General features: G+C 41.5%; 1 protein-coding gene across 1 annotated transcript in view; it reads left to right on the forward strand.

Moving 5' to 3' along the window:
* Positions 1 to 2,987: 2,987 nt before the first annotated feature.
* The window catches only part of LOC308091860 (synaptotagmin-5-like), a 33,048-nt gene continuing 9,969 nt past the window's right edge, over positions 2,988 to 26,066 (forward strand). Inside the window, exons 1-4 of the mRNA XM_080437601.1 lie at positions 2,988 to 3,062; positions 6,127 to 7,139; positions 19,219 to 19,390; positions 25,235 to 25,401. Coding sequence (XP_080293727.1) covers positions 3,035 to 3,062; positions 6,127 to 7,139; positions 19,219 to 19,390; positions 25,235 to 25,401 — 1,380 coding nt within the window. The 5' untranslated portion in view covers positions 2,988 to 3,034. The remainder of the gene's footprint in view (positions 3,063 to 6,126; positions 7,140 to 19,218; positions 19,391 to 25,234; positions 25,402 to 26,066) is intronic.

A 26,066-nucleotide genomic window follows, 5' to 3' on the forward strand; every position in this document is an offset into this window, starting at 1 on the left:
CTATTTTCAAAAGATATTTTATACATTTGAAAACATGTGAAATGGGACATTCTGCACAATGACTAATTTCTACTTTTGTACTTTAAGTACATTTTGATACCAATACTTTTGTACTTTTACTCAAGAAAAATTTGAATTCCGGACTTTTAGCAAGACTGTTACTTGTAGCAGAGTATTTCTACATTGCAGTATTGATACTTTTACTTAAGAAAAAATTTTGAGTACTTTTTCCAAAACTGCCTACCCCCCTTTCCCATACGTGCAATTAGTGCAATTGAAATAAAAGCTTAGTCACTGAAAGTCCTGATTGGTCAGAAAGCTGTTGGAATTACACGGGAACCGGTGACCTATAATTTTTGAGAACAGTTTGAGTATTAATAGGCTAACAAAAGCATTTTCCCTACAACTGACACCAGAAGACCTGACGGTGTTAATAAACATTCCCACACACGAACCAATTACCACCAGATTACCACCAAAAAACTGTGGTGGAAAAAGTACTCCAATGTTTTACTTAAGTAAAAGTATCAATACTGCAATGTAGAAGTAGCACTGTACAAGTAAAAGTCCAGAATTCTAAATTGACTTAAGTAAAAGTAGGCTACTAAAGTATTGGTATCAAAATGTACTCAAAGTAGTACCAAAAGTATAAAGTACTCATTGGGCACAAGTTCAAAATGTATAAAAATCTTTTGTGTCGCGGTGCAACGCATTGTGAACTTGCAGATCGGCTAATTTCAAATGGCTGAAATGTATATAGGGCTGAAGTGGTTAATGTATGTTTTGTGATGATCTAAATCCGTAGTTACTAAACTAGTAACTAGGGCGCGCTCCCACCAAGAGTTGGCTGGCCGCTGTTAAACGCAGGTTGTGCGCGGCCACAGTTTTTTGCAGCCAGCGGATTCTAAAAAACGGGAGTGTCGCGCCTGTCACTCACTTTCAGGAGCCTCCCCGTATGCCCGCACCGCCTGTGTCTGCCATAGACATATAAAGGTAGACGCCTCATTCGGCTCTGAAGCGTCTGTATCTCGGGCGCGCTTCCTGCTTCTGCAGGGCTGCCGTGTGCGTCACACACGCGGAAGTTCGGTAGGCCAATCAGAGGCAGGTGGGGGCGGGTCATTTTGTAACCCAGCTTTTAACCCTTTAAGAGGCAGCAGCTGTGCGCAGCATCTAGTTAGTTGGAACTTGGCAAACTCCACACTCTATTTGTGAAATTCAAATAAGACATGGTCGCTTCGTGTGGAAAATGATTAGCCCGTATACAAGCGTCACGTGAACCATGGCTAGAAAATGATATGCTTCTGGTATTATTTTATCTTTATTGCCATTATGATATTCTGCTCTGTGACTTTGGAATGATATTCTTTTGGCTGTCTTGGAGTATTTGTGTTATATGTTATACTTTCAGTGCCATTAAAATATGGAACACAGACTTTTCATTTATAGTTGCTGTTTTTGGAAGAGAAAATTCTCAAATGAACAATTATTTCAGTCTTTCAAAGTTGATAGCTCTGTTCTGACCTGAATAGCTAACATGAAGGATGTTAGATAAAGGCAATTCTGCAATGTGGCCAGCATATTTCATGTAGTCTGTCAGTGAATGGAGACAAAAATATTTTGTGACTATTACTGTTACTTGAAAGTATTTTGGTATGAAAATATGCAATTTAGATGTAACCAAATATAGGCCTACGCCTACTGGATCCATAACTCCATGTCTCGCATTTGTGACAAACTTTACCGCTTGAAAATAGGTTGAAAATTCAGGGAGTTGTGATGATTTTAATTGTGGAGAGACCGTCTGCTTCAATGGACGTAAATGCATTAGAACAGTGGTTTTCAACCTTTTTCATATCAAGGTGACAAGGTCCATTATTTATTCAGCATTTGAGTCACGGACCACCGTTTGATAAGCTTTAGCCTCTCACACCCAAAACTTAGAATGTTATCATTCGATTAGATGTTGTCAAAATAACAATTATTTACGTTCTCTAATTGTGTACTTGTTTAGTAAGTAATGTAGATGTTTAACAATTTGACTCTTCTTGACAGTGTGAAATGTTATACTCAAGATTTAAAGATCTATATAAGGGTCCATTTGGTTATCAACTCTCCATCATTTAGCTAGGTACCACCTGGAACCCCCTCAAGGACCACTGGTGGTTCCCGGACCACTGGTTGAGAACCATTGCATGACAAGTCCCGGAAAAGACGCACTGTGATTGGCCAGTAGTCAACGCGCTGTGAGCGCTGTGATTGGCCAGTAGTCACTTTGAGTGGCAGGTGCAGCCGTGCAGGGCGGAAGAGCCGTGTGTATTGCGATACAAGTCGCCCCAATGAACTGCAGAGGCCAATGAGGTATCTAGGTTTCTAATATCTATGGTGTCTGCTGCCTTGCGCACCATGTTGCTTCCTGAGTCTTGAGACGGTCCGCCTTCGACTCACCCGATTGGACAGAGGGAGAAAATCAGCGCCTGCCTCCAGCAGTTTTATGCTTAGTCGCGGAGAGCAGATAAACGCAAGGTCTGCGCGACTAGCGGAAAAATCTGCTCTTGCGTGAATCAACGCATTTGCATTGACAATGCATTGGCAGATTCTGCAAACAGCGGCCAGCCAACTCTTGGTGGGAGCGCGCCCTAAAGCTGTCAAATAATTGTAGTGGGGTAAAAAGTACAATATTTGCCTCTTAGATGTAGTGGACGTAAAAGTAAAAGAAGTAAAAGTATTGGAAATTGAAAATGCTCCAGTAAAGTAAAAATACCTAAATATTTTACTCAAGTACAGCACTTGAGTAAATGTACTTAATAGTTAGCCTACTTTACACCAACGCCAAAAAAAACAAGTAACTGTACCTTATTTTCAAAGTGAGCGTAACAGCGACCTCTGGGGGTAACAGTTTTAGATGGGTCACACGTTTCGGAGCAGTATGTGTGAGTGCCGCAGCAGACAGTGACTGGGTGCCAAAGAGAAAGTGAGGAGAGGAATGGAGCTCCTGTCCCCTGAACACTCTACAAGCATCATATCCTAACAACATATGAACATGTCACCCAATGCTTTCCAAGGTAAGAAACCGTAGATTATTTCTTATTTAAAGTTGTTTCATGACACATTTTTTATATCATTGAAATAAGAAAGTGTTCTTTAGCAAACACTTTATGCAAATAATGGAGGAAATATAACCATAGAACCGCAGCCATAAAAATGTATCAACAGGTTACATACAATAACAACAAAAAAAACAGCATTTTTAAATGTCTTATTGGATTCAGGATGTATTGTGGTCTTATTGGATTCAGGAGTCTATCCTAATAAAATGAAGATCCAAATGTGTTTTAAATGATGGGAAAAGGCAGCTTCATCACTTGATAATGTCAACCCAGCAATGTATAAAGTTATACAGCTCATCAACAGATCATAATTAATATTTGTTTACTTAGTATGTACAGCACTTTGGTTCAAGCTGTTGCTTTAAATGTGCTCTACAAATAAAGTGGATTGGATTGGATAATTACATTTAATTGTGCACAGAAAGAAACGATAATAGCCTAGATAGTTATAATTCCTAACAAAGTGCTTTACAATATTGATAATTTAGATTGGCATAATGACCTTTTGGACTTTTCTGCCTATCCCCATTGGCTGACCTGTATGAGTCATCCTTCTAATTTAGGATGCTGTGCTTGAAGTCATAATATTGCCTGCAGACCTTTTTTTCCATTTAGCAATACATCTGTTTTTTCAGACCTCATGCACTCTCATCTCCCAAATGGAAGCTGCTTAAAACATTTTTTATTACTGTATTGGTTTAAGGATTATTGATTCATCCATTGCACCTGGGAGCTCATCAGCTTTGATGATGATGATGATGATGATGATGTAAGGGTCACATTATTGCACATCCTTTGCAAAGATCATCCTCAGGACAGGGCGCATTTTATTGTCTTATCCCATTAAAACCGGGACAGCATTTGTGTGTCATGTTTAGATTTGAGCTAAAAAGCATTATTTTACACTTTGGCTATTCAAAAATAGCAGATATACAAGCTCATAGCGCGGCACCGCGCTACGACCTTGTAGATCTGCCATTTTTGAAAAATCTTGACAATCTGAGCAAATCTTTGAATATATCTTAAGTTTTAAAGCGAAACATTTTAACTCCAATATTTGCTTCTGATGGTCCCTGGAACAAAATATTTTGAGATGGGGGTCCACGGCCAAATACAAAAATTTTTTGAGGTCCTTGACAATTATGGAAAAGTGTGAGAACCACTGATATAGCAACATACGTTTTTTAGAAAACTGTTAAAAAAAAGCAGATATACAAGCTCACAGCGCGTCACTTTGTGCTTGTACATCTGTTATTTTTGATTATTTGATTATATTCTTGTAGAATCGGCCTCAGGGCTTAATGTCAGCCGTATGATGATAATTCATGAAGTGCTACAGGAGACTTTATATGTATTCCTACTGACAAACTAGGCTTCCCCCTGTTAGAGCAGACATGTTGTGATGCATGCATGAGTCACCAGCACACAGCATCACTCAACAGTCTCTCTGGCTGTAAATAAATCTTAGATGGCCGAGTGGTTTTCGTGTTTTAAATCATACTGCGTAATAAATGAGTAATCAGTGAAATGTGCATGACTTGTCGGCAGTAAATCTCACACTGGCTCTGGTTTGGATCAAGCCATTGCACCAAACTGTGCCAATAGTGTTAAATAATATTATTATGATTAGAGAGTGAACACAGAGACATTTTCTGTTTAATTTCATAAAGCAATAAGAGTCCAAACAACACAAGGTAATTTGGTGCGAGTCAGCTCTACGCAGTAAAATCCTCTGCATTAGCTTAACTCAGAGAGTGTAAAAAAAGATCTTTTGGGGTCCATCTTTAATTTAGCTAATGCCCCCATACATCAGCCTTTCTTGGCACCGATTCAGTTTTCACTCGCCCAAATGTGCTTTCAAATCTGCCTTTGCATACTGAGTTAAAGTACTACCAGACTGTCTTTTTTTTAGAAACTCAGAGACCAAAGTATCATGATGCTCAGTAGTATCCATGTTTAACACTATAAGATTGACTACAAAGCCAAGTATTAATCCAAAACAACAAAATAAAGCAGTCTGAGTCACACACATACACAACTAGGGAGACTGAGTGATTATGGGTACTGAGCCGTACCCGAGTCTTCACGTGCATACTGGCGGTGGGTTTACTATTTATGTACCTGCAAACCTTCTGTATTGTCTTCTTGTGTGATGACTGCTGATGATGGGTAATGCTCCAGCCAGGCTGCACAAATGGCACAGCTGCACAGCTACAATCATCTACAGCCGTATAGTTCATAACCCACACTGACCATTCTGCTTGCATACACGGTTATATGCAGCTTAACTTATACATTAGGGAAATTGTCACTGTGGGCCTCCTGACCGCTCCTGACCCCACTCAAACTCACCTAAAATGTTGAAATGTTTAAGATAGAAAATTGCAGGAGCCCAAACTTGTTAAGCCCGGTTTGTTCAGGAGCATAACAAAGAAGGGAGGTACACACAGTAACAGATTAAGGAAATTAATAAATGTATTAAAGATAACTCAACATAAGCCAACCATCAGGTGTGAAGTCAGTAGTGAAGGATGCATCAGGGTGTTGGGTCCTATGATCTTGTATGTAGGGGCTAACCTAAACTATTTGTAACATGAATCAAGGCTCATCTAAACACAATCAAAACCCAAATAAAACCAAATTGTGTGCCTGAAAGGAACCAGGAGGGAGCCATCAACCAGCTTATAAAGACTAGGGGTTACACCAATGCCTCAATGAGGTGGGAGAGGCCAGACCATCAGGGAAAATCTGGAAAGATTAAGTAGGCGAACACTGAAATAATGAACACAGAAATAATGCCTAGGTCCGTCACATCTCTCTGTCACCTCCTCTCTTTGTCAGCTGTCTTTCTCACTCTTTTCCTCCCACGTGTTCCCTAAAGGTCTCTACATGGTTACGCATTCCCCTTCTTTCTCCTTCTCCCTCACAAAAACAACCCCTCTCTCCCACTCTCATTTTAAACATGAATAAAACTGACAACCCCATTAGCCCCTGACCTGTTGCTTTCTGTTGTGTCCAGTCCACATGCAGATGCTGCTTGCAGTGGGTTTGGCTGTGTTCTGCTTCTGCCTGGTTCTGGGCTGCATCCTGTGCTGGCGCAGAGGGAGAAAAAAGAGTTCTTCCCCCCAGGACAAGGAGGCTGTGCTCGTGCCCTACCCCAGCGGAAGCCCCGTCGAACAAGTCACTGTGACCCTGACCCCTTCTATGTGCTCTCTACCCATAAAGCATCAGTATGAGCCACTGGAGGGCGATGTGCTGGAGTTTCCCACTTCCAAAAGTAGCTCTTCCCCCTCCGAGGATGACCTCACCACTTTGCACTTTGACCCCAGCTCCCCGAGGCGCGAGCCCTCCCCGAGGTCTTGTTTCCCCATGAGGCGCCTCAGCACCCCAGCTGTGCCCTGCACTCCCAACAAGCCCCCCAACCATGGCCGTGCCTCCCTGCCCTCCATCCCCAAGCTGAGCCTAGTGTCTAAAACCCGCCGTGCGCTGGACCGCCGCAGCACTGTGTGCGGAGACAGCATCCTGTTCAACGAGAGCAGTCGTCTAACCCCCGTCGTTGCCATGTGTCCTCCTGGCCACCAGGTTGATCTATATCAACCACAGTACGGTTCTAGCTCCCTCTCCATCCCCTCCAAGCCAGTGCCCCTGCTGCACTTTTCTCTCCTCTTTTCTCCTTCTGCCAGCACTCTGTGTGTCATCATCCTGGGGCTGTCGGGGGGCACGCGGAGGCGCACCGGGGTATTCGTTAGAGCTAGCCTGCCCCCTCTCTGCCCCTCTCCGCAGGGAACGGCACCACGCCGGCGAAGTCTCAGCCCGGAGCTTCAGGGCCAGAGCATTGTGCTGCAGGTGGGCTCTGTGGATGAGCTCCGTGGCTGTACCCTCAGACTTGAGGTCTACAGCAGGGACTTCTCGGGCCTGAGAGAGGCAGCTCTGGGGGTGGTGGAGATGCCGTGCGGGGAGATGGACTGGGAGCCAGATACCGCTATCACCTACACCAAGGAGCTCAGTCCGCTCAAGAACAGACTGAAGAAGGTATATATCATGAACCATGTTTTGATGTGCTGTGATGGTGTTTTTAGTTTTAAATTGGTCTTGTGGACCCATTAAGTTGAAAGAAATCAACATAATAGTGTTGCCTTGCTAAAATGCAAAACAAACAAAAGATGGCAAAAACATGGGCATCCGGCTGGTGCAGGGTTAAAGTTCCTGCTCACCACTGTGGAGACCGGGGTTCCATGGCTTGGTCAACAATTGGCAATTGGCCATGTTCATGCGTGGGAAGCCGGCGGAGTGGGAGGTGTTCTCTGATGTTTCACTTGGCTCCTACAGGTTGGTCAGGGTGCCTGTTCAACAGGGAGGGGAACTGGGATGGATGGCATGGTCCTCCGCATGCCTTACACCCTCCCAGTGAGTCGCCAGCTACTGCACAAGCAGCGGCTGGCGAATCCATGTGTATCAGAGGAGATGTGTGGTTGTCAGACCAAGCAGTAAGGGGTTGGCAGTGACAGGGACTGGTAAACTAAATAGTAAATATTAATGCATGTACAGTACATGTGTCTTTGTTTATGTGTACATGTGTGGGTTAAGAGGATACCACATAAGTATTGTTGTTGGCACTACAAAGTACTTGCAAATTATGAAAAAAGTATTGCGGACCGCTGATTCTGTCACTTTGAATCGGTGAACCTTAATCAGAGCAGCATAACGCATGAACAGTCCATATCTTATCCATGAAGGAATGTAATGTCTAATCAGGGCCCCCATTAGCCTTTTTTTCCACTGTTGTTGGACATGGTGACATTGTAGTTAACGAGAGCAGAGCAAACATGTTGAGTGCAGCGAGCTGGCAGCTCGCCTACGCTCTGTGTTAGTAATGCTGGAGAGCAAGGGCATTAATGACGCGCTGGTGACACGCTATAGTCTGTGTGATGTAATGGACTTTAGTCAGTCAGCATTCTAAAGCAAATTGGCGACCCTGCTTTAGTTAAAACAATAGGTCAAACTAACAAAAATTCTAAGATTCAAGATAAAACAATGAATTATTGTCCATTAATGTAATAATCGAAAATGTGTCTTTAGCAATAGCAAAGTGCATAGCCCTCATAAAGAGACAACATAGTACAGAATTAAACTGACCAGTGACAGGTAAAATAATACAAAATTAAATGCAACTAACAGAATTGAATATAAAGTCCCATGAGCTTGTTCAGCTCTGCTGCTTCAATTGTTGTTGAGCTGGGCAATAGCAGTGGGGAAATATTTTTAGAACTTCTGTGCACAGGGCTCTCTGAACCTTCGGCCAGAGGGCCTCATGTCAAAAGAGATATGCATGTGAAGAGGGTGGGATGTGTCATCCAGGATTTTATCATTCTGTTCATAGCTCTGGGAGCTGGGTGTGTTTTGATTCCCTTGTTAATCACTCTGGAGGCTTTGCTCTCCACAGATAAGTGGCTCAACCAGGACACAATATTGAAAGTTCGCACACTTTCAATCAATGTCTGGTAGACACTGCCCAGGATCTTTGTTGATATTAAATCCCTTCATTTCCACAACAGAAAAAGTCACTGCCGGGTCCATGTGCTATCAGTGCTGATGTAGTGTTCAAAGCAGGATACTTGCTCGAAGTCAACCAAAGGAGTAATTTGCCTGGTTGAGTTTGTGCATGTAATGAACACAGCACCAATATGCAGACGCCCCTGTAGTATGTCCTACAGGGGCGTCTGGTTGTTGCAGGGGCAAAGTTCCTGCCCACCACCGTGGAGACTGGGGTGTAATTTCTCTGTGGTGCCTCTGGCTTGCCTAGGCCAGTGGTTCTCTCTCTGATATGTATGTGGCCGCGGACCCCCACATGAAAATATGTTGTGCCAGGGACCCCCAGAAGCAGAGATTTGTGTTATAAATGTTCGCCTTAAAAAAAGATTTAAAGATTTGCACAGATTTTTCAAAAATACCAGATCTACAAGCTCATAGCGTGGCACTCGGTATATCTGCTATTTTTGAATAGCCAAAGTATAAAATATGGATAAAGGGGTTAAAATGATTGTGACGCTTTATTAACTCATTTCGCTGGGGGACCCCCCCTAAGGACCCCTGGGGGTCCCCGGACCCCACTATGTGAACCAATAGCCTAGGAGTTCCAATGAAAACAATTGGCTGTGTTTGCGGGAGGGAAGCTATAGGAGGGCCGTTCTCTGCCGCTGAGCGCTGACACGGGTGTCTGTCTGTGCGTCTGTGTGTCTGTGTGTCTGTGTGTCTGTGTGTCTGTGTGGCATGAGCAGCTGCAGCAGCTACTTCAGGTTATTATTTGTGCTATTGTTTTGTCTGTATGCCTTGTTAAATGGTACATTTCTATATTTCGATTGTGACTTTCTCCAAGGTGCTTTACAGTATGTATTACATTAACCCATTCACACACATTCAAACACTGACAGCGGAGGTAACCATGCAAGGCACCAAACTGCTCACCGGGAGCAGTTAGGGGTTAAGTGTGTTAGTGAAGGACACTTTGACACTAAGCCAGGAGGAGCCGGGGATCGAACTGGGAGCCTTCCCAGCGATTCCCATCGGCCCGCTCTACCTCCTGAGCCACTACCACCCTGCGTTGTCTCATTGGTGTGCACTGAACCTGAAGAAACACCTTATCGTTGACGTGTGTCTGTATTCATAAGGCTGAATGGAAAATGAGACTACTTGAACTTGAACTTGACATTTAACTAGTGTTACATTTTGTCTCTGTCATAGTATTTGTCTGTGCTTGTTTGCTGGGCTCACATTCTAGCTGCTACATTGGATCCATTTGAACATCCATTTGTTTTTTTTCTCCATTTCCAACATGCAAGGTTTTGTGACGTGACGATGTTATTATGTTAATAATAAGAATGAGAAGGTTTTAAGATTGAAGTAATTTAGTAGAGTCCTACAGTCAGAGCAGATGGTGATTGTGATTGATTGATTGAATAATACTATTATTTATACTTTTAGTAGTCCCTACCTATCAAGTCAAGTTGTAGTCCCCTCACTTTATATTTACCATCATTTGCACTCGAGTCTGCCTGCAACTCAACAACTCCGTCCTTGTCTTCCCTCCTGGGTCCTATTGTTACCGAGCCTTGTCAGTCTCCCTGTCACTTTGTCCCCGTTAGTGTTGTCATTTCCCGCTTTAGTGTTCAGATCTCCCATGAACATGAACGTTGTGTTCATTACAGCTCGTTGTGTCCTGCAGTTGATCATAAAATGTGTTCTTGAAACTTCTATTCTTCTAATGCCTCTTTGGTGAATACGTGTGTTTCGAGTATAACCTTGCTTTTACAGTCATTTTGTTGACATTTGTTAATCATACTCATAACCTTATTTAGTCTCAAAGACAAGGAGGAAATTGCATTTGATCAGTGCAGCATTTATGTGCATCAGTGTCAGTATGTCCTCCCGCGGTGAGGTTGCTCATGGCGACAGTGCAACGTGCGGTGGCACTTTAGCTGATTGATCAGCTACTGCCATTTCGGTCTTTTCATCAGTGAACACACAGGCCTGGATGTATATTTAGCCTATATCAAGACACATGTTTAGAGGAAGATTGTTACCAGGAAAGACTCAGTGGATATTTTGGGCTTTGGCTCTTTGACAATTTATTTGCCATTAGTGTGTGGGTGTGGAAAAAATGTCCTGGGAATGTTTTATAGCTCAGTGCAGAGACAGAGAAAGCCAAGATGGAGTACGTTCTAGGGAATTCACGAATAGTGATTTTTAGCATTCGAATTATTCGACCTATAAGTATTCGAATATTCTATTAATCGATTTGATTATTAAAAATCGTCAATGGCATTGACGACTCGACTCAAGGAATGCAAGTTGACGTCACACCAGAGCTCACAGCTGCGTGTCTGCTGTAGAAAAGCCACTGAAAAAATATCTAAACCCCCCCCCCCCCAAAAAAAAGACTTTGATGTACAGTGGTCGAATAGTGGTTTGATAGTCGAATATTCGAATATTCGATTATTCTGTTAATGCCCTAGGACGTTGCAAGGAGACACATTAGCAAAAAAGGATTATGCTCTGTTTGGTAGTTGATGTAATTGGGCTCTGTATGTATAGTAGGACAGGTGTGCTGGACACACACACACACACACACACACACGCACACGCACACGCACACGCACACGCACACGCACACACACACGCACACGCACACACACACACACACACACACACACACACACTTCATGTGAGAGAAATAATTGATTCTGGAAAGGGGGGTTGGTCTTGTCAAAGTCCGGTTGTTTAATTTTAATTGATCAACTGATTATTAAACAGTCTAATGACATGCAAGATATCCTACCACTCTCTCAGTAGGTCTCTCGATTGGTCTGCCTTTAGGAACTGTCTCAGGAAGCGTGTGAGACAGTAGCTGTATCTCAAGCAGGCTGTGAGTCAGTGTTGTAACGTAGACTCCTCCTGTCATGGTAATACATTTAGTTTTAATGTAATAATAACATCAGTTGCAGCTCTCTACATCAATGCTTTCTCCCTGTATTAGAGTGGTTGTTGTGACATTATAGGGCTGGGGCTTGGGTCAGTGCTAGATAGCAGGTAGATTCATAAATAGTTCAAACGTGTTTCTTTAAAATACATCAGTGCATTTTGAGCAAATAATCCTTTTTATGAAGTTTATGGTTGAGGATTCCAAAAATACAATTGTTAACAAAATGTTGGTGTTGTGTAAGCAACGGTCTTACAATCTGCATATCGTCACTTTTGGGCACAAAACTCCATATTTCATCTCTTTATGTTTTTCTTTTCTTTTTTAAAATATAAATTAATCGTACTCGTATGACGGTGCCAGGCAAAAGTAGCAAAAATGCTACAAGCTCACAACGTATCATTATGAGCTTGTAGATCTGCTACTTTTTGATACATTTTAAAATATCTTTGAAGGTTTTTGCCTATAATGACATGCCCAAAATAGGGATACCAGCTTGAAAGTGGGTTTCTGTGGTCAACATACAAGGTTTTGTGACGTGACGGTATGTGACGTGAATAATAAGAATGAGGTTTTAAAGTAATTTAGTAAGTACAGTACATACAGTCAGAGCAGATGGTGTATCACTGCCCTTCAGTTGGAGCGAGTCAGCTTGTTTTTTATGTTTATTAGTATTCAACACTGCATGTAGCAGCTGTACTACTTTACTTTTATTTGTATAGTGCAGTGGTGGAAAAAGTAAAAAAAAATCCTTAATTAAAGGTATCGGTATTGCAATGTAGAAATACTTTTACAAGTAAAAGTCAGATTTTCAAAATTTACTTGAGTAAAAGTACAAAGTATTGGCATCAGAATATACTTAAAGTACCAAAAGTAAAAGTACTCATTACGCAGAAGGTCCCATTTCACAAGTTTTCATATGTATAAAATGTATTAGAAAAATCCTTTGAAAATAGTGAGCTTTCAGATCGGCTATTTTCAAATATAGCCGGAATATATATATATATATATAGGGCTGAAGTGGTTAATGTATGTTTTGAAATAACAATCAAAATCTACAAAGTAACTAAAGTTTTCAAATAATTGTAGTGGAGTAAAAAGTACAATATTTGCCTTTGAGATACATGTAGTGGAGTAGAAATTGGAAATACTTTAGTAAAGTAAAAATATTTAAAAAGTGTACTTAAGTGCAGTACTTGAGTAACTGTACTTAGTTACTTTACACCACTGTGTATTGCTGCTCTTCAGTTCGAGTGAGTCAGCTTGTTTTTATGTTCATTAGAATTCAACACACTGTTGCAGCTATACTACTGTACTTTACTTTTATTTGTATAGTGAAGGGTTCTGCTGAGCGTGCATGCTCTTTATATCTTGCATCACATTTCATACAGTTAGATCGACGTACCCACTGTGTATAAACAGTGCCAAGTACTAAAATCTTCTACCATTGGCCATGTGACAGTAAAATTATAATGATACTACATTTGAGTGCTTCAAAAAACTAAAACAAATACAGTTAGTGCTTTCCAGAATCAATAAAAGTATTAAATGCAGTAAAGTTATAACAAAGAAAGAGCAAGAAGAGTCATGAAAATTGCAACATAAATGTAACAGTGAACAAAGAAAGTTAATGACAGTGAAAAGTCGGCCTGGGTATGTATCAAACACAGCACTGAGATCCAGAAGGATTAAGATGAAGCAGGCATGCTTAACATCTTTAACTACTCCAGAACGCACTCTCTGTGCTATGGACTGCTATTTGAACATTGTTAACTTACAGCTGCTGTTGTTGATTAATAAATAAGATTTAACATACGTTTTTCTAGAAAATCAGCAAAGAATGGCTGTTTGGAATAGAGGTCTGCAGTTGCCGATGGCAAGGAGATTGAGCTTATGGTTCTTAAGACCTGAGGCCGATTCGACAAATGCCTTCTAAATCAGTAGTTAGTGTGGTTGCCCTAACAGGGCAACCAGACTATAGTAATCCTTACACTTTATTATTCCACTTCTAGATAAACAATACTTTGAGCCGCATCTCCTCCCACAGTTTATTTTTCCCAATTTAGTGCCATATGTCAAAATGACCGGCTTCACCGGGAATCGTGTGCTTGTATTTTGCTAAGAGATTGGTTGCATAGTTTTATTGATATTGATTTATTAGTGCATTAAATTTCCCCATCCACTTTAATGAAAAAGTGAAAAAACTCAAATTCAAGTATTTTTTTCTCAGAAACCGTAAGCTAGAGTTACCAGATTTGGAGGGGAGGTTCATAATTTAGTCCGAAATTATTGAAAAAATAATTACACTAATTGGCCACATGGTGGCGCTATAACAGCCCCCTTTACTTTTTGGCCTATAACTCTTGAACCGTAGGTCGTAAAATCAAAATTTATTTTTCCCTAGATTCCTTGGGTCATGACGCAACTCCCCATATAGGCCACGCCCATTTGCGTCAGGATAGATTTTCCGCCATTTTGAGTTTTCTTCAAAACACACTTTTAGCTCACTTTTAGCTCCTCCTCCCACATATTTTTCTCCAAAATCGGTACACATGATCTCTGGACCCATGCGATAATCTGGACCGAAACAGAATTTTGATAGTCCATACCGTTCGTCCGTAAATGGCTTCCAAAGTTAACGGAAGGGGCCCGTTTTACAAAAAAGGCCACAAATCACGAACGAAACGTCCAGTCAATCCCAAATTTGAATCACATGTCAAGGGTGGTTTACTCAACAAATCCCTAAAAGTATTTCCACTTTGATCCATAGGGGGCGCCACAAATGCTCAAAATGTAACCGTTTGATGCAAAAACCTTATGTTGGGGGGATCAATCCTCTCAAAATGAAACGCAAGTTATCTCAGGAGTTATGTGACAATGTAATTGGCGCAGCCTCCGATGGTATTCCTCCCAGCGTATTCCTCGAGTCCCGACTGCAGCGACCCGCGTCGGCGCAACCACACTCTGCAATTGCCCTGAATTGCGACGCGTCTAGTTCTCAAACGTTTTTGTGCCAAGGACCCCCAAAATGATAGGTATTTGGCCACGGACCCCCCCATCTGAAAATGTTTTGTGGTAGGGGCAGGGACCCCCAGAAGAGAAGATTTGTGTAAAAAAATATCAAAATTGTTAAAAATGTTTCAAAGACTTTCAAGATTTTTTCAAACATGTAAAAAAAATTACAAATTCACAGCGCAATTGTAATAATATAAAGTATCAAAGTGAATATATTAGTTGTAGTTAATAGCATAACTGTTGATGTTACAGTCTGGCTCAGACTATAACAAAAAAGGGGAGACGACACGGAGGAATACATAAATAAGTGTAAAGTTTATTTACTAGCTAGGGAAATAATTGTAAATCAGTAATAAATCAAGTTTCCAAATCATAAGGGCAGGGAAACATGCTGCCCACTGGAACTGAATCTAATAATTCAACATAAAGAACTCAAACACAAATGCTCTCCTGGGTGGCCACACGCCTGTGACCTGGGGAGGACTGAAGAGAGACAACTGTTGTAGAGTGGGGCTTTTATAGAGTGAGGAGACAATTGGCCAGGTGTCTCCCCTTCCACTGATCATCTCAGCCTCCACCCTCCAACCCAGCACTGCAATGGAATGTTAAAGGCACACACACACACATAACCCCATAGCAAAGGCCATGGGGCCGTCACAATGATGCCATTACGCTATGCTTAGTACTTTGTTTGGATTGGATTAACTTATTGAATTAGTGAATTTGTTTATTTAATTCAATTACATTATTTTATTTTATTTTATGTTCTATAAAATTGTTCGCCCTACTAACTTATCTAGATACACTGATTCATAATTCACAGTTTAAAGTATCACAATATAATTTAATACTGATCTCTTGATTTCGTTTTTGCAGTATATTGCAAGTATAATAATAAGTATAGATAGGTCATTAGCGCCTCCTACAGTATTTCTGTGTTCATAGCCACTGACTTTACTGGGGGACCTGATGACACTTATTGCTATGTTTGCTATGGAAACTATAAGCAACACTTCTTCATATCAAACAAATGCATCTCTGAGTCTGTCATGAATTGATTACTTCCTCTTCTGTGTTTGATACAGAAGTACAGCACTGCTATGTCTGTTCTATGCATGTATTTCTAGGTTTTACACTGTACAGTATAACTTCTACTGTATATCTAGAGCAACTTTCACACGTGCACTGCAATCCTGAACTTGTCTAGTAATTTCCAGGAGGGGCTGTATGTGAGAACACAAATGTCCAACTCAGTAGGACCTGACATGCAACAGACTTGACACTGTCCACTCCCCGTTACCAAGTCTGTTTAATGTCCGACTGAGCACCATGGGCTCAATGTGTGAACAGACTTGGTTTGTACAATAAGCATGACACTGGCTTTTCTCCTGGATGACTCACTGACTCAGTCAGTCATTCTGCTTGGGTTACATCCACAGAGACCTGGCTGCATTACTCAATAACAATGTTCTACAAAGCAGCCACGGCCCAACAGAACAACAGCCAGGAGCTTTTGGGTGGTGGTGGAGTTCTGAGTCAAACTGGGGACAGTTTAATACTGTACTCACATACTGTACTTTTATAATGCACTCACTTGATAATGGTTGACCTTGCTTAGACGTCTTACTTTTCTTTTAGACTTCTGAGTTTGCCTTTTTTCTTCCCTAAATATGTTCTATTTAATCTGGCTTAAATGTCCAGGTAACAGTGTAAAACATAGGCTATAGTATAGCTGCAATGAAAATACATTGTCCATGATATTCTATCTACCAACTAGGCCAATATCTAGCTCTTTAAGCTGCTTCCACGCATGCACTGCAACCCTGAAGGAGGGGCTGTATGTGAGAATGCAAATGTGAAATGTCGGAATCAATAGGACCTGACATGCAACGGAATTGACGCTGCCAGCTCCCTAGTCTGTGTAATGCAGGACCGAGCCCCATAGGCGGTGGGCCCTATCTTGCGCCAGGTGCAGGTGTCATTGCTAGTTTTTGTCATGTTAACGCCCACGTTGTATAGTTGCGTTGTAATATGTTTGTGCTCATGGCCTCATATTGCTCATATTTCTATCTTACTTACAGTGAGAAAACAGCACAAGTGCAGTATTAAATTAGTAGTAAAATTAGACAATTTAATATAAGATTACAAGATTACAATACCATTAGACAATGGTTCCCCTTTCCCTATCCTTCTCTCCGTTACCATACAATGTTGATTTGCACTGATGTCAGTCATGTAACTGTTGCCTCACAACGTCGCTTTACGCTGATGTCAACCGCTGCTTAACAGTCACGCAACTTGAACTTTATATACCGGTGGTAGGTATTCCCAAAAATCCACAATTTCCCTGAAAAATCTATCTTATACTGTAAAAAATATAAATAACATTCTTCCCACATTCTCTGAAAAATAAATCTTCAACTACAATGGGAAATGTTATTGAGCTAAATGAGTTTTGTTTGGCAAAGCGTTTAGGCGGGGTACTGTTTCTCCTCTTAAACCGCAGTGCCTAGTGTGAGTGATGGTTGCACAGGCAAATTGTAAGCGGCAGACGGAAACCAATGAGTGAAATGAAGCGTGCTTGTTAGAGATATTCTCCTACACACTAGTGGCCTGTCAAGAAACGTTCCATGTCCCCCTCCTCGCCCCAGTCTCCCACTCCCCTCTGTGAACTTCCTTCCATCCTCTATACTGCAGCGGTTCTCAACCTTTTTCATTTCAACGACCCAGTTGGATTGGCTGTTGTCGGGCAGAAACCGTGCATCTCCATATTCTAACTTTTTGTGTTTTTTCGTAAATTAACGCCCTACGAGATCATACTGCAGCGTCACTCAAAAGTAGAAGATCCACAAGCTCGAAGCGCGACGCAAAGTGACGTGTTTTGAGCTTGTAGATCTGATACCTCTGCTACTTTTGAATTTGAATCCTGAAAAGTAACAGTTTTGGACATTCCACCTGACAGGTTTCCACCTGACAGAGACGATATGCTTTAGGCCAACTATAAATGTGAAACGTCTTGCAGAAAATTAACATTTTTTTAAACAATTCAAAGATTTCCCAGAAATGTTCAAAGAAATATCAATGATAGTGAAAATAGCACATCTACAAGCTCACGACGCATTGTGATGCGTTATGAGCTTGTAGATCAGCTATTTTCACTGTGGGTTAACGCATAATGTACTTTTTCCCGTCCTAGAAATGTAGTGAAGTGAAAGTATCCAAAAATGCAAATACTCAAGTAAAGTACAAACACTAAAAGCATTTATTTCAGTACAGTGCTCAAGTAAATGTACTTGTGACCAACACTGATACTGAGCTGCACAAAATCTAAATATCAGGGAGGGCTGTTAGCATGGATCTACACTGAAAGAAAAGCAAAGACAGCAACATGTTAAAGTACATCTTTCATAATGTAGATTCTACAGTATGTTCAACATGTTGCTGTCTTTGCTTTTCTTCCTACCTCGAGTTTCGCTTCATTACCAGTCTCCCCGTGACATGAGGGAACATCTGTCTAACTGCAGGACACATCCTGCTCAACTCTTTCTCTCCCTCCTCCTCCATCCCCAACACTTCTCCACAGGGTCGGATTTGCTTGGAGGGGGAATGGGGGCGAAATCCATGTGCCTCTGCTTTTGATATCCCTGCTTCTGGTCAGACTGAATTAAATACATGCATTTCCTATGGGGAAATGCAGACTGTCCGATATGTTTGATATTTATGTTTGATGATATCACAATTTAACAATTTTATATAAAAAAACATGTTAAAGGAGTAGTTCTTCCAAAAAAATACTTATTTTCTATCAATTACACACCTCGTGAAGCATTGAATTCATGGAGATTTTTTTGTTTTTGTCGCATTCCTAAACCAATTATTTGATTACCGGCGGAAAGATGCTAATGTATCCGGTAGGAGACTCAAAGGAATCTCTTTGTGTCTCCTACCAGAAATACATCCAGTCATCAAATTATAGGCTCAGGAATGCGTCAAAAACTAAAACATCTCCATGAATTCAAGGCTTCGTTGGGTGTGTAATTGATAGAAAACAAGTAATTGTTTTGGGTGAACTATTCCTTTAAACCATCGGGGTGACCCCATAGCCGAGTGGTTAAGACACATACCACATGTACAGAATGCTCTGATCACAAGTCCACAGTTTAATAACCAGCCGGCCAGACTATTATGAATGTCATCCGCCTACTCTCTCCAGATTTTCTGTCTCTCTCCTGTGTCACTGTCAATAAAGGCTACAAAATGCCCCACCAAAATATATTTACAAGAAGAATCAAGGCCCGGACTGCTGGCCTAGCGGTCCTGGCACCTAGGCTCTAATGTAGCCTTACAGTGCATCGCGGGTTCGGGTCCCGTTCCCTACGATCTTCACTTTCGACTATAAATAAAGGCAGAGAAGCCTAAAAAAATAGAAAAATAGAAAAATGAAGTGTTGCCAATGGTGGTTAAGGCGCATACCACATATAGGCTCTAAACAGCGAGTTGCGGGTTCGAATCCCAAACAACAAAACATTTATAATAATTTCAACATTTAAAAAAAATGTGTCAAATAGAGAACCCTGCTTTCAACCATTCTCAATATTTCTCCACGTTTCCTCCTTTCAGAGCCTGAGCTCACAGGAGTCGCTGGGTCAAAGGAGGAGTTCCATGTGTGCTCCACGGACCCTGGGCCAGCTGTTCATCCTGCTCCAATACCAGACCCTGGCCCAGCGCATCAAGGTGATGGTGCGAAAGGCAGAGAACCTGGCCAAGCTCACACGGATGCCGGGGGTGCCAGGTAAGGCCATGGAGGTCACAAGCAAAGTTTGCAGGCAAAACATTATGTGATACTCTACTACATGCTCTAACTGAATAAGAATCAGTTTTATTTGTCACATCACAGGTTCACAGGTGTAAAGAAGTGGGTGAAATTGTTTTTTTCGTGCACACTCCATCATTTTGTAGAATTCCGTGAGAAGAGAGAGGAGAGTTGTGAGAGTGAGAGCAAAGGGAAAGAGATAGAAACAGGTTAAATAAAACAAATAAAGATACAGTATATATCGTACATATAATAATAATAAAAAAATAATAATGAATTGCATTTATATGGCGCTTTTCTAAGTACTCAAACTTACTCAAAGCGCTTTACAATGGTTCATTCATTCATACAGGGGGGGGGCATTGGGAGGATATACATACGGTACAAAGCTTTTTGGCTAATAAATGAATTCAAATAGCTCTTTGTGATTATTATTATGAGCAAATCTTGTTTTCAACTCTTTGAGCAACTTTTATTTTGTTTTTTACATTTTACATTTTTCTTGCAAACTTTATCATTCATTATTCCCTTCATGTGTGCTGTGCTGTACTGTCACTGCCAACCTCCACCGTTGGCCTTAGGAGAGTGTAGAGTGGACAACCACCTCTCCTCTGATATATGGCCTACATCTCACTAGGTGCTTCTTTTCACCTGAAAGTATCACAGAGTAACAAGGATAAAGATTCACGTTATGTACCTCAGTCTCTGAGGTGTTTTACATCTATGCCAGCTGGATGCCAGAGCAGTGGAAGATCTGACAAAATCACCCAAGTGGTGCCACTCGAGTAATCTGACACACTCGCTCTAGATGCAAGGTTCAGTGGTGTTTATTGTCACATACTGCACACATGCAATACAGTATTGTACTGTACTTCAAGCTTCCTCAACAGTGTGTGGATAACAATAAAACACAGATCAAACTAGAAAAAGTGCTCCTCGGAGCACAGGTCTCCCCAAGGTCAGGTAGGTTATTGTGGCCTCCTGGTGGCACTATAATAGGCCAATGTGAAAAGGGTGCCATTTCTTCTTAGGCCTTGCACGGCAATCAGACACTGCATTCATGATTTGAGGCATTTTGTTAAAAATAATTGTTAATTGTTTTGCTAAATAAGACCTGCTGGTGGCGCTATAACAGGCCAATGTTAAAAGGGTAGCATTTGTTCCTCAACAGTGTGAATGTGTGTGCAAAGTTTGACCGCAATCGGTGATTTGCAGCATTTTGTTCAAAACAAGCCACTACTGCAAACTTTAGATGTGAATCTTAGCCAATCAGGATGGAATAGGAAAAATGAAACAGATCTGTCTTGATCACATGACTATAGAGATCATGTGTACCGATTCGCGTGAAATTTGGATAAAATCTTAAGGAGTAATATAAAGAAATATGTTTTACATCAGTCGGCCTCTTGGTGGCGCTTTAAAAGGCAGATGTGAAAAATGCAGGGCAAAGGTTTTCCCTTGACCACTAGGGAGTGCATATACAAAGTTTTACACAGATCGGTGCAGTTATAAGTAAAAACACGAATCGGCCTGTTATAGCGCCACCATGAGGCTGATTAGAACATTTTCAAGTGGCATTTCTTCCTAGGCCTAGTGGGAATGTGCGTGCAAAGTTTCACGGAAATTTCATGCTGTGTGCATAATTTGAGGCATTTTGTTCAAAACGGAGCAGTCCTGCAAACTTTGGAAGCCATTTTTAGCCAATCAGGATGGAATATGAAAAATCTGAAAGACCAGTTTCGTTTAATGACTATAGAGATACTGTATACCGATTTGCGTGATGTTTGGACAAAATCTGTAGGAGTACTGTGAAAAAAATGTTCTGCAAAAAGCGGCCTCCTGGTGGCGCTATAACAGGCCCATGTGAAAAAATTGGGGCAGAGGTTCTGAATTGGCATCCAGGGAGTGTGTGTGCACAGTTTCGCTGCGATCAAGCCAACGGTGCGGGAGATTAGCTGTTCACAGACGGACGGACGGACACACGGACACACACACACACACACGGACGGACGGACAGGGGGTAAAACATACTCTCTCGCCATGCCTTTCGGCCTGGCGGAGACAATAAAGATAGACGGTACAATAGTAATAGTAACTACAATTTACAATTTAGGTATTTAGCAGACGCTCTTATCCAGAGTGACTTACAATGGTACACACATACCGGTACATCAAATGGCACGGTGTAGTGCCTCAGTAAACTAGGATCACAGGTAAACCAAGAACCTAGCAACAGTGTAAACAATATACTATCAAAATATTAATCTGTACATTGAAAGTATAGGATATTAGGTAAACATATATTCTTTTATTATTACTTTTATTATTTAGTATTTGTCTAAATGATATGCTATCTAAATTACATGTACATTTTTGCATAAGTCTGCATGGTCGTCAAAACTAGGTCAAGTGCTACAGGCTAAGGTCAGTCTGAAGAGGTGAGCCGGAAAATTGGGAGTGAATCTGCAGTTCTAACTGCAAAGGGGAGTTTGTTACACAGTTTAGGAGCCAGGAGGGAGAAGAGTCTGGGACGTGTGGAGCGTTGTCCAGGGTGTTTTAAGGAAGGTTCAGACAGCTTCCTTGTATTAGCTGATCTGAGTGAGAGGGATGGTTTGTAGGGTTGGATCAGGATGTGAAGGTGTGGGGGTGCCATGCCTTTGGTTGCTTTGTAGGCCAACATCAGTGTTTTGTACTCTGTGCGGGGAGCCAACGAAGGGAGCGGAGAAGGATGGAGACATGTGAAACTTTTGGCTGGTTGAAGACCAAGCGTGCTGCAGCATTCTGGATCATTTGGAGCGCCTTAAGTGCACATGCCGGGAGGCCAGTAAGGAGGGAGTTACAGAAGTCAACTAGAAAGGTGCACTCAGTAAAATAAAAACCTCCACCAGGAGGCATGCAGTAGCTCCCTCTCCATCTTTCTGTCTGGGGCATGTGATGACAATGTCTTGGGGTTTTTGCTGTATTTATGTTAAGAATAATTTATACTGTGTGGCTCATGGCTCATTATAGCTCCAATAGTTTAATGAGCCATGAACCACAGCTTGGCTCACACAGTATAAATTAGGCTTTATATTACGCTTGATGGAAGTTCTCTTACGCAATAGAACCGCCTCCACTGCCTGCAGTATGTGGAATTGGTGGAATATCCACTTCGCATGCTTCATCAGAGTACTTGGAGGCCTGTCTATGATGTTATTTCTATGACGTCAGCGCTGTCACTGTGTGTGCCTGCTTAAACATATCGGTCCCCATTGCCTGGTATTCCGTAGGCGAAAGTGCCACAAAGTTCTTGGGAGGGCGGTCAATGTCGTCAGTACTATCTATATCAGGAAACTATCCATAAATGGACATTTGTCCAGAGACACCAACAGAGACACACACACAGAGAACTTTAACTAATTTATATAGAGAAGAGATTGGCAGAAGCCACTTTTTATGTGTTCATTTGAGTGCTAAAAGTATAATATAATAGCAATACAATGAGGGTGAATGGAATACGTCTTGTTGCTCACTCACAGAGCACACCATCGCCAGATGAAGATGATTGACAATATTTGCAAATTGCTTTACAGATGGTACTGCTATCGCTTTAATAACAGGAATGTATTATGAATTATAGTAAGGAAAGCAATGTTAAAAACGTATTTTGGGCAGCTTTATGCTCAAAATCTCCACAGTGTGTTGATGCTCAAATCAATCCTCTTTGTTATGCTTCATCAGCTCCAGCACACATTTGTGATGTCATGCATTCGAATGATGTCCATGACAGTACACGTATGTCACATGCCGTTCACTCCCTTTCTCTCTACCCACTCTGTTCTGTCACTCCTAGCTGTCCTGTACAGTGAAGCAGAATTGTTCCTAAAACATTCAATAGAAATCCATTGTCATGAGGCCTACAGCCACCATGTCCATTTTTTTCTGTCATTAATCAGAGACTGGTTCCCTCATTGCATTGTACAGTATAATGTGATTAGGAACTGAACAGCCGGGCGTCATTTCCCTTACACCCTGTATCATATCTCACCATATGTGTAATACAGCTCTGCTCCCATCATGCCACTGGAGAGCCAGGAAACAGGACATCAAAGAAACGTTCGCTGTTCCATTTATTTAGCTGGTTTGAAAGTACTAAATGGTGTTGAGTGAGACCTGGAAACAGCTTCAGTATAATTTCACAAGCATATGGAAACACACATCCTTTTTGCAGATGCGTGGCATTTGTGCAACAACCGTGAATTGCCTTTTTTTGGGGGGGGGGGGGGGGGGTTCAAAAGGATTTAAAGGGAAAATAATATTTCTTAAGTGAGGATAATGAGGAAGGTCTAAAGAGGGGGGGTCATCAAGGAGGACATTGGGTGAGGTTTCAGAGAGCAATGTATGGTTCCAATGGGTAGTTCATTCCAGGTAATGTTTATAGATCGCATTTCATTAGACCATGCATCGAGATATTTGAAGTCCTTGGCTACCTCAAGAAACTTAAGTCCAGTACTTGAGTAAATGTACTTAGTTACTTTCCACCACTGCCCCCTGGTCAACCCTTCTCAGGAACTGTAGATAAGAGTCTTGCTTCAGAAAGGGATTACATAACTTCCTATTCAAGACTTGTTGTGCAGTTAATGTGTTGTGTATATTAGTTCCTCTTGGGTGACCTAACATGCCTGTGGCACTCAACCCTTCTTGTTCCTTTTCTTCACTATTACTTATCCTTTTCTTCCCCTCATGCCCAATCCACAGTCCAAATGTTGACAGAATGTCGGGCCCTGCCCAACAACTCAAATTAAAATCATGAGATTGGAAGCGGTGTGGATCTAAGGATGGCTAACAGGCTAAGTTGGTTGATCTGTCCTAAGAAACCACTTTGGTCTTGTTGGGTGAAATGAACAGCAAGCCACCTGGGGGGGGTGCTAGTGGGCAGAATGTTTGCCTAATGTTCATCCATTTTTTCCTAGGGTTCCTTCCGCCAAATGTTCATAATTCTTTGCCTACTGGTCACCTATTTTGACATGCCCAGAATAGGGATAGGGGCTTACTTTAGTTCATGTGGTTAAAAGCCTCTAGTCTGAGGGCGGTAAACTGGCACACTCCGACGACAACTACTCTTTTTGTGTCCAGGTTCCATGCAGGTGCTACAGTAATGAGATCTCCCACCAGCTCCAAGATCTGTGAAGTATTGTGAACCGAAACATCACCATTGTTGTGGTGTCCCTGATGTCAGTCTGTCAAATAATTTATTTCCAAATACTGCTGTCTGTCTACACAGTATAAAGCAATGAATGGTTTAGGGCCAAAATACATTTCTGATCTTGTATAACTACAGCTACATTATGAACCAGACTTCTCAGCTCATCTGGGACAGGTCTGCTTTCTGTCCCCAGAGTCAAAACATGAAGAAGCTGTGCACCACATATTTGGAACAAACTCCTTGGAAACTGTGCAGGTCTTTCTCAGTTCTTTTAAATCAAAGCTGAAGCAATTTCTGTTTGTCGCTGCCTTTTACATATTTTTTTTATTCATGTACTGCACGCAATTTTTCTGTTTTATTTCATGTCCTTTTATGTGTTTCTTTTGCATTAAGACATGTGTCTTAATGTGCTTTATGTTTTGTGTAAAGCACTTTGAATTGCCTTGTTGAAATGTCCTAGACTGGATAAGTCCATGCTTTTAGTCTGTTAGTGATACAGTACCTATTCTAATGCTGTGTGTCAAAGTTGAAAACCGACCAGTGTGCCACAATAATCGTGACATGCAATTTTCATATTGTCCCATCCCTAATACACATATAAGGGTTGATAATAATGGCTAATAATGTCTTTCCCACAGACCATTATGTTATCATCAACCTGCGTCAGGATGGCAAGGTGATAGGCACCAAGGAGACAAAAGGAGCAGGGAGCCACAACCCTGTATGGAATGCCCCCTTCCTCTTTGACCTGCCGTCTGGTGACATCACTCAGCTGCCATTGGTCCTGGAGTTCATTGTCATGCAGGTATGAGCTTCAAAGGTCATCTGTCTAATTGCCTAGACGTGGCTGCTAGTTGCACCCATGTTAATTTTCAATGTCAAACCATATCTTTAGGCTTATGATAGGCAGTACCAGCAGTGAGTGAGTGAGTACTGAGTAGCCAAATTCCAATACCCAAATCTCTAATCACTCGCTCACTCCACACTCGGTCCTCCAGCTTAACCCGGAAATTGTTTGTGTCTCAAATGGTAATTTGCTTTGGGAGGAACCAAGACCGGCGAACGAGTGGGCTCTCCAAGCCGCTGTGAATGAATGAGTGAGTGTGTGAGTGAGTGTCTTGAAAGCAACATAGCTGAGGCAACTACTTGGAGACTGTTATAGATTATACCAAAACATTGTTGCCCTGTGCCTCGCTTTCTAGAAGTCATTCTTAAACCAGTGTATTAGAAACCAAATGTGGGTGAAGAGATCTCTCCAGATTTTATTTTTCAATTTCAATTTGAAGCCTTTATTTAAACTCAGAGACCATCTTTCCGATGGGGTCGAGTGCACAACATACAATAAATAAATACAACCGATAATAATAAAAAAAGGTCATTACAAAGCAGTGATCACGGTATAAATCAAACAAAACAGACACATGAAGATACACAGAAGTCTCTGGTCTTGGCCTTAAACTGATTAAGAGA

The sequence above is a fragment of the Gymnoscopelus braueri genome (assembly GCF_963280865.1).
Source record: "Gymnoscopelus braueri genome assembly, chromosome: 1".
In the NCBI taxonomy this organism is placed as follows: domain Eukaryota; kingdom Metazoa; phylum Chordata; class Actinopteri; order Myctophiformes; family Myctophidae; genus Gymnoscopelus; species Gymnoscopelus braueri.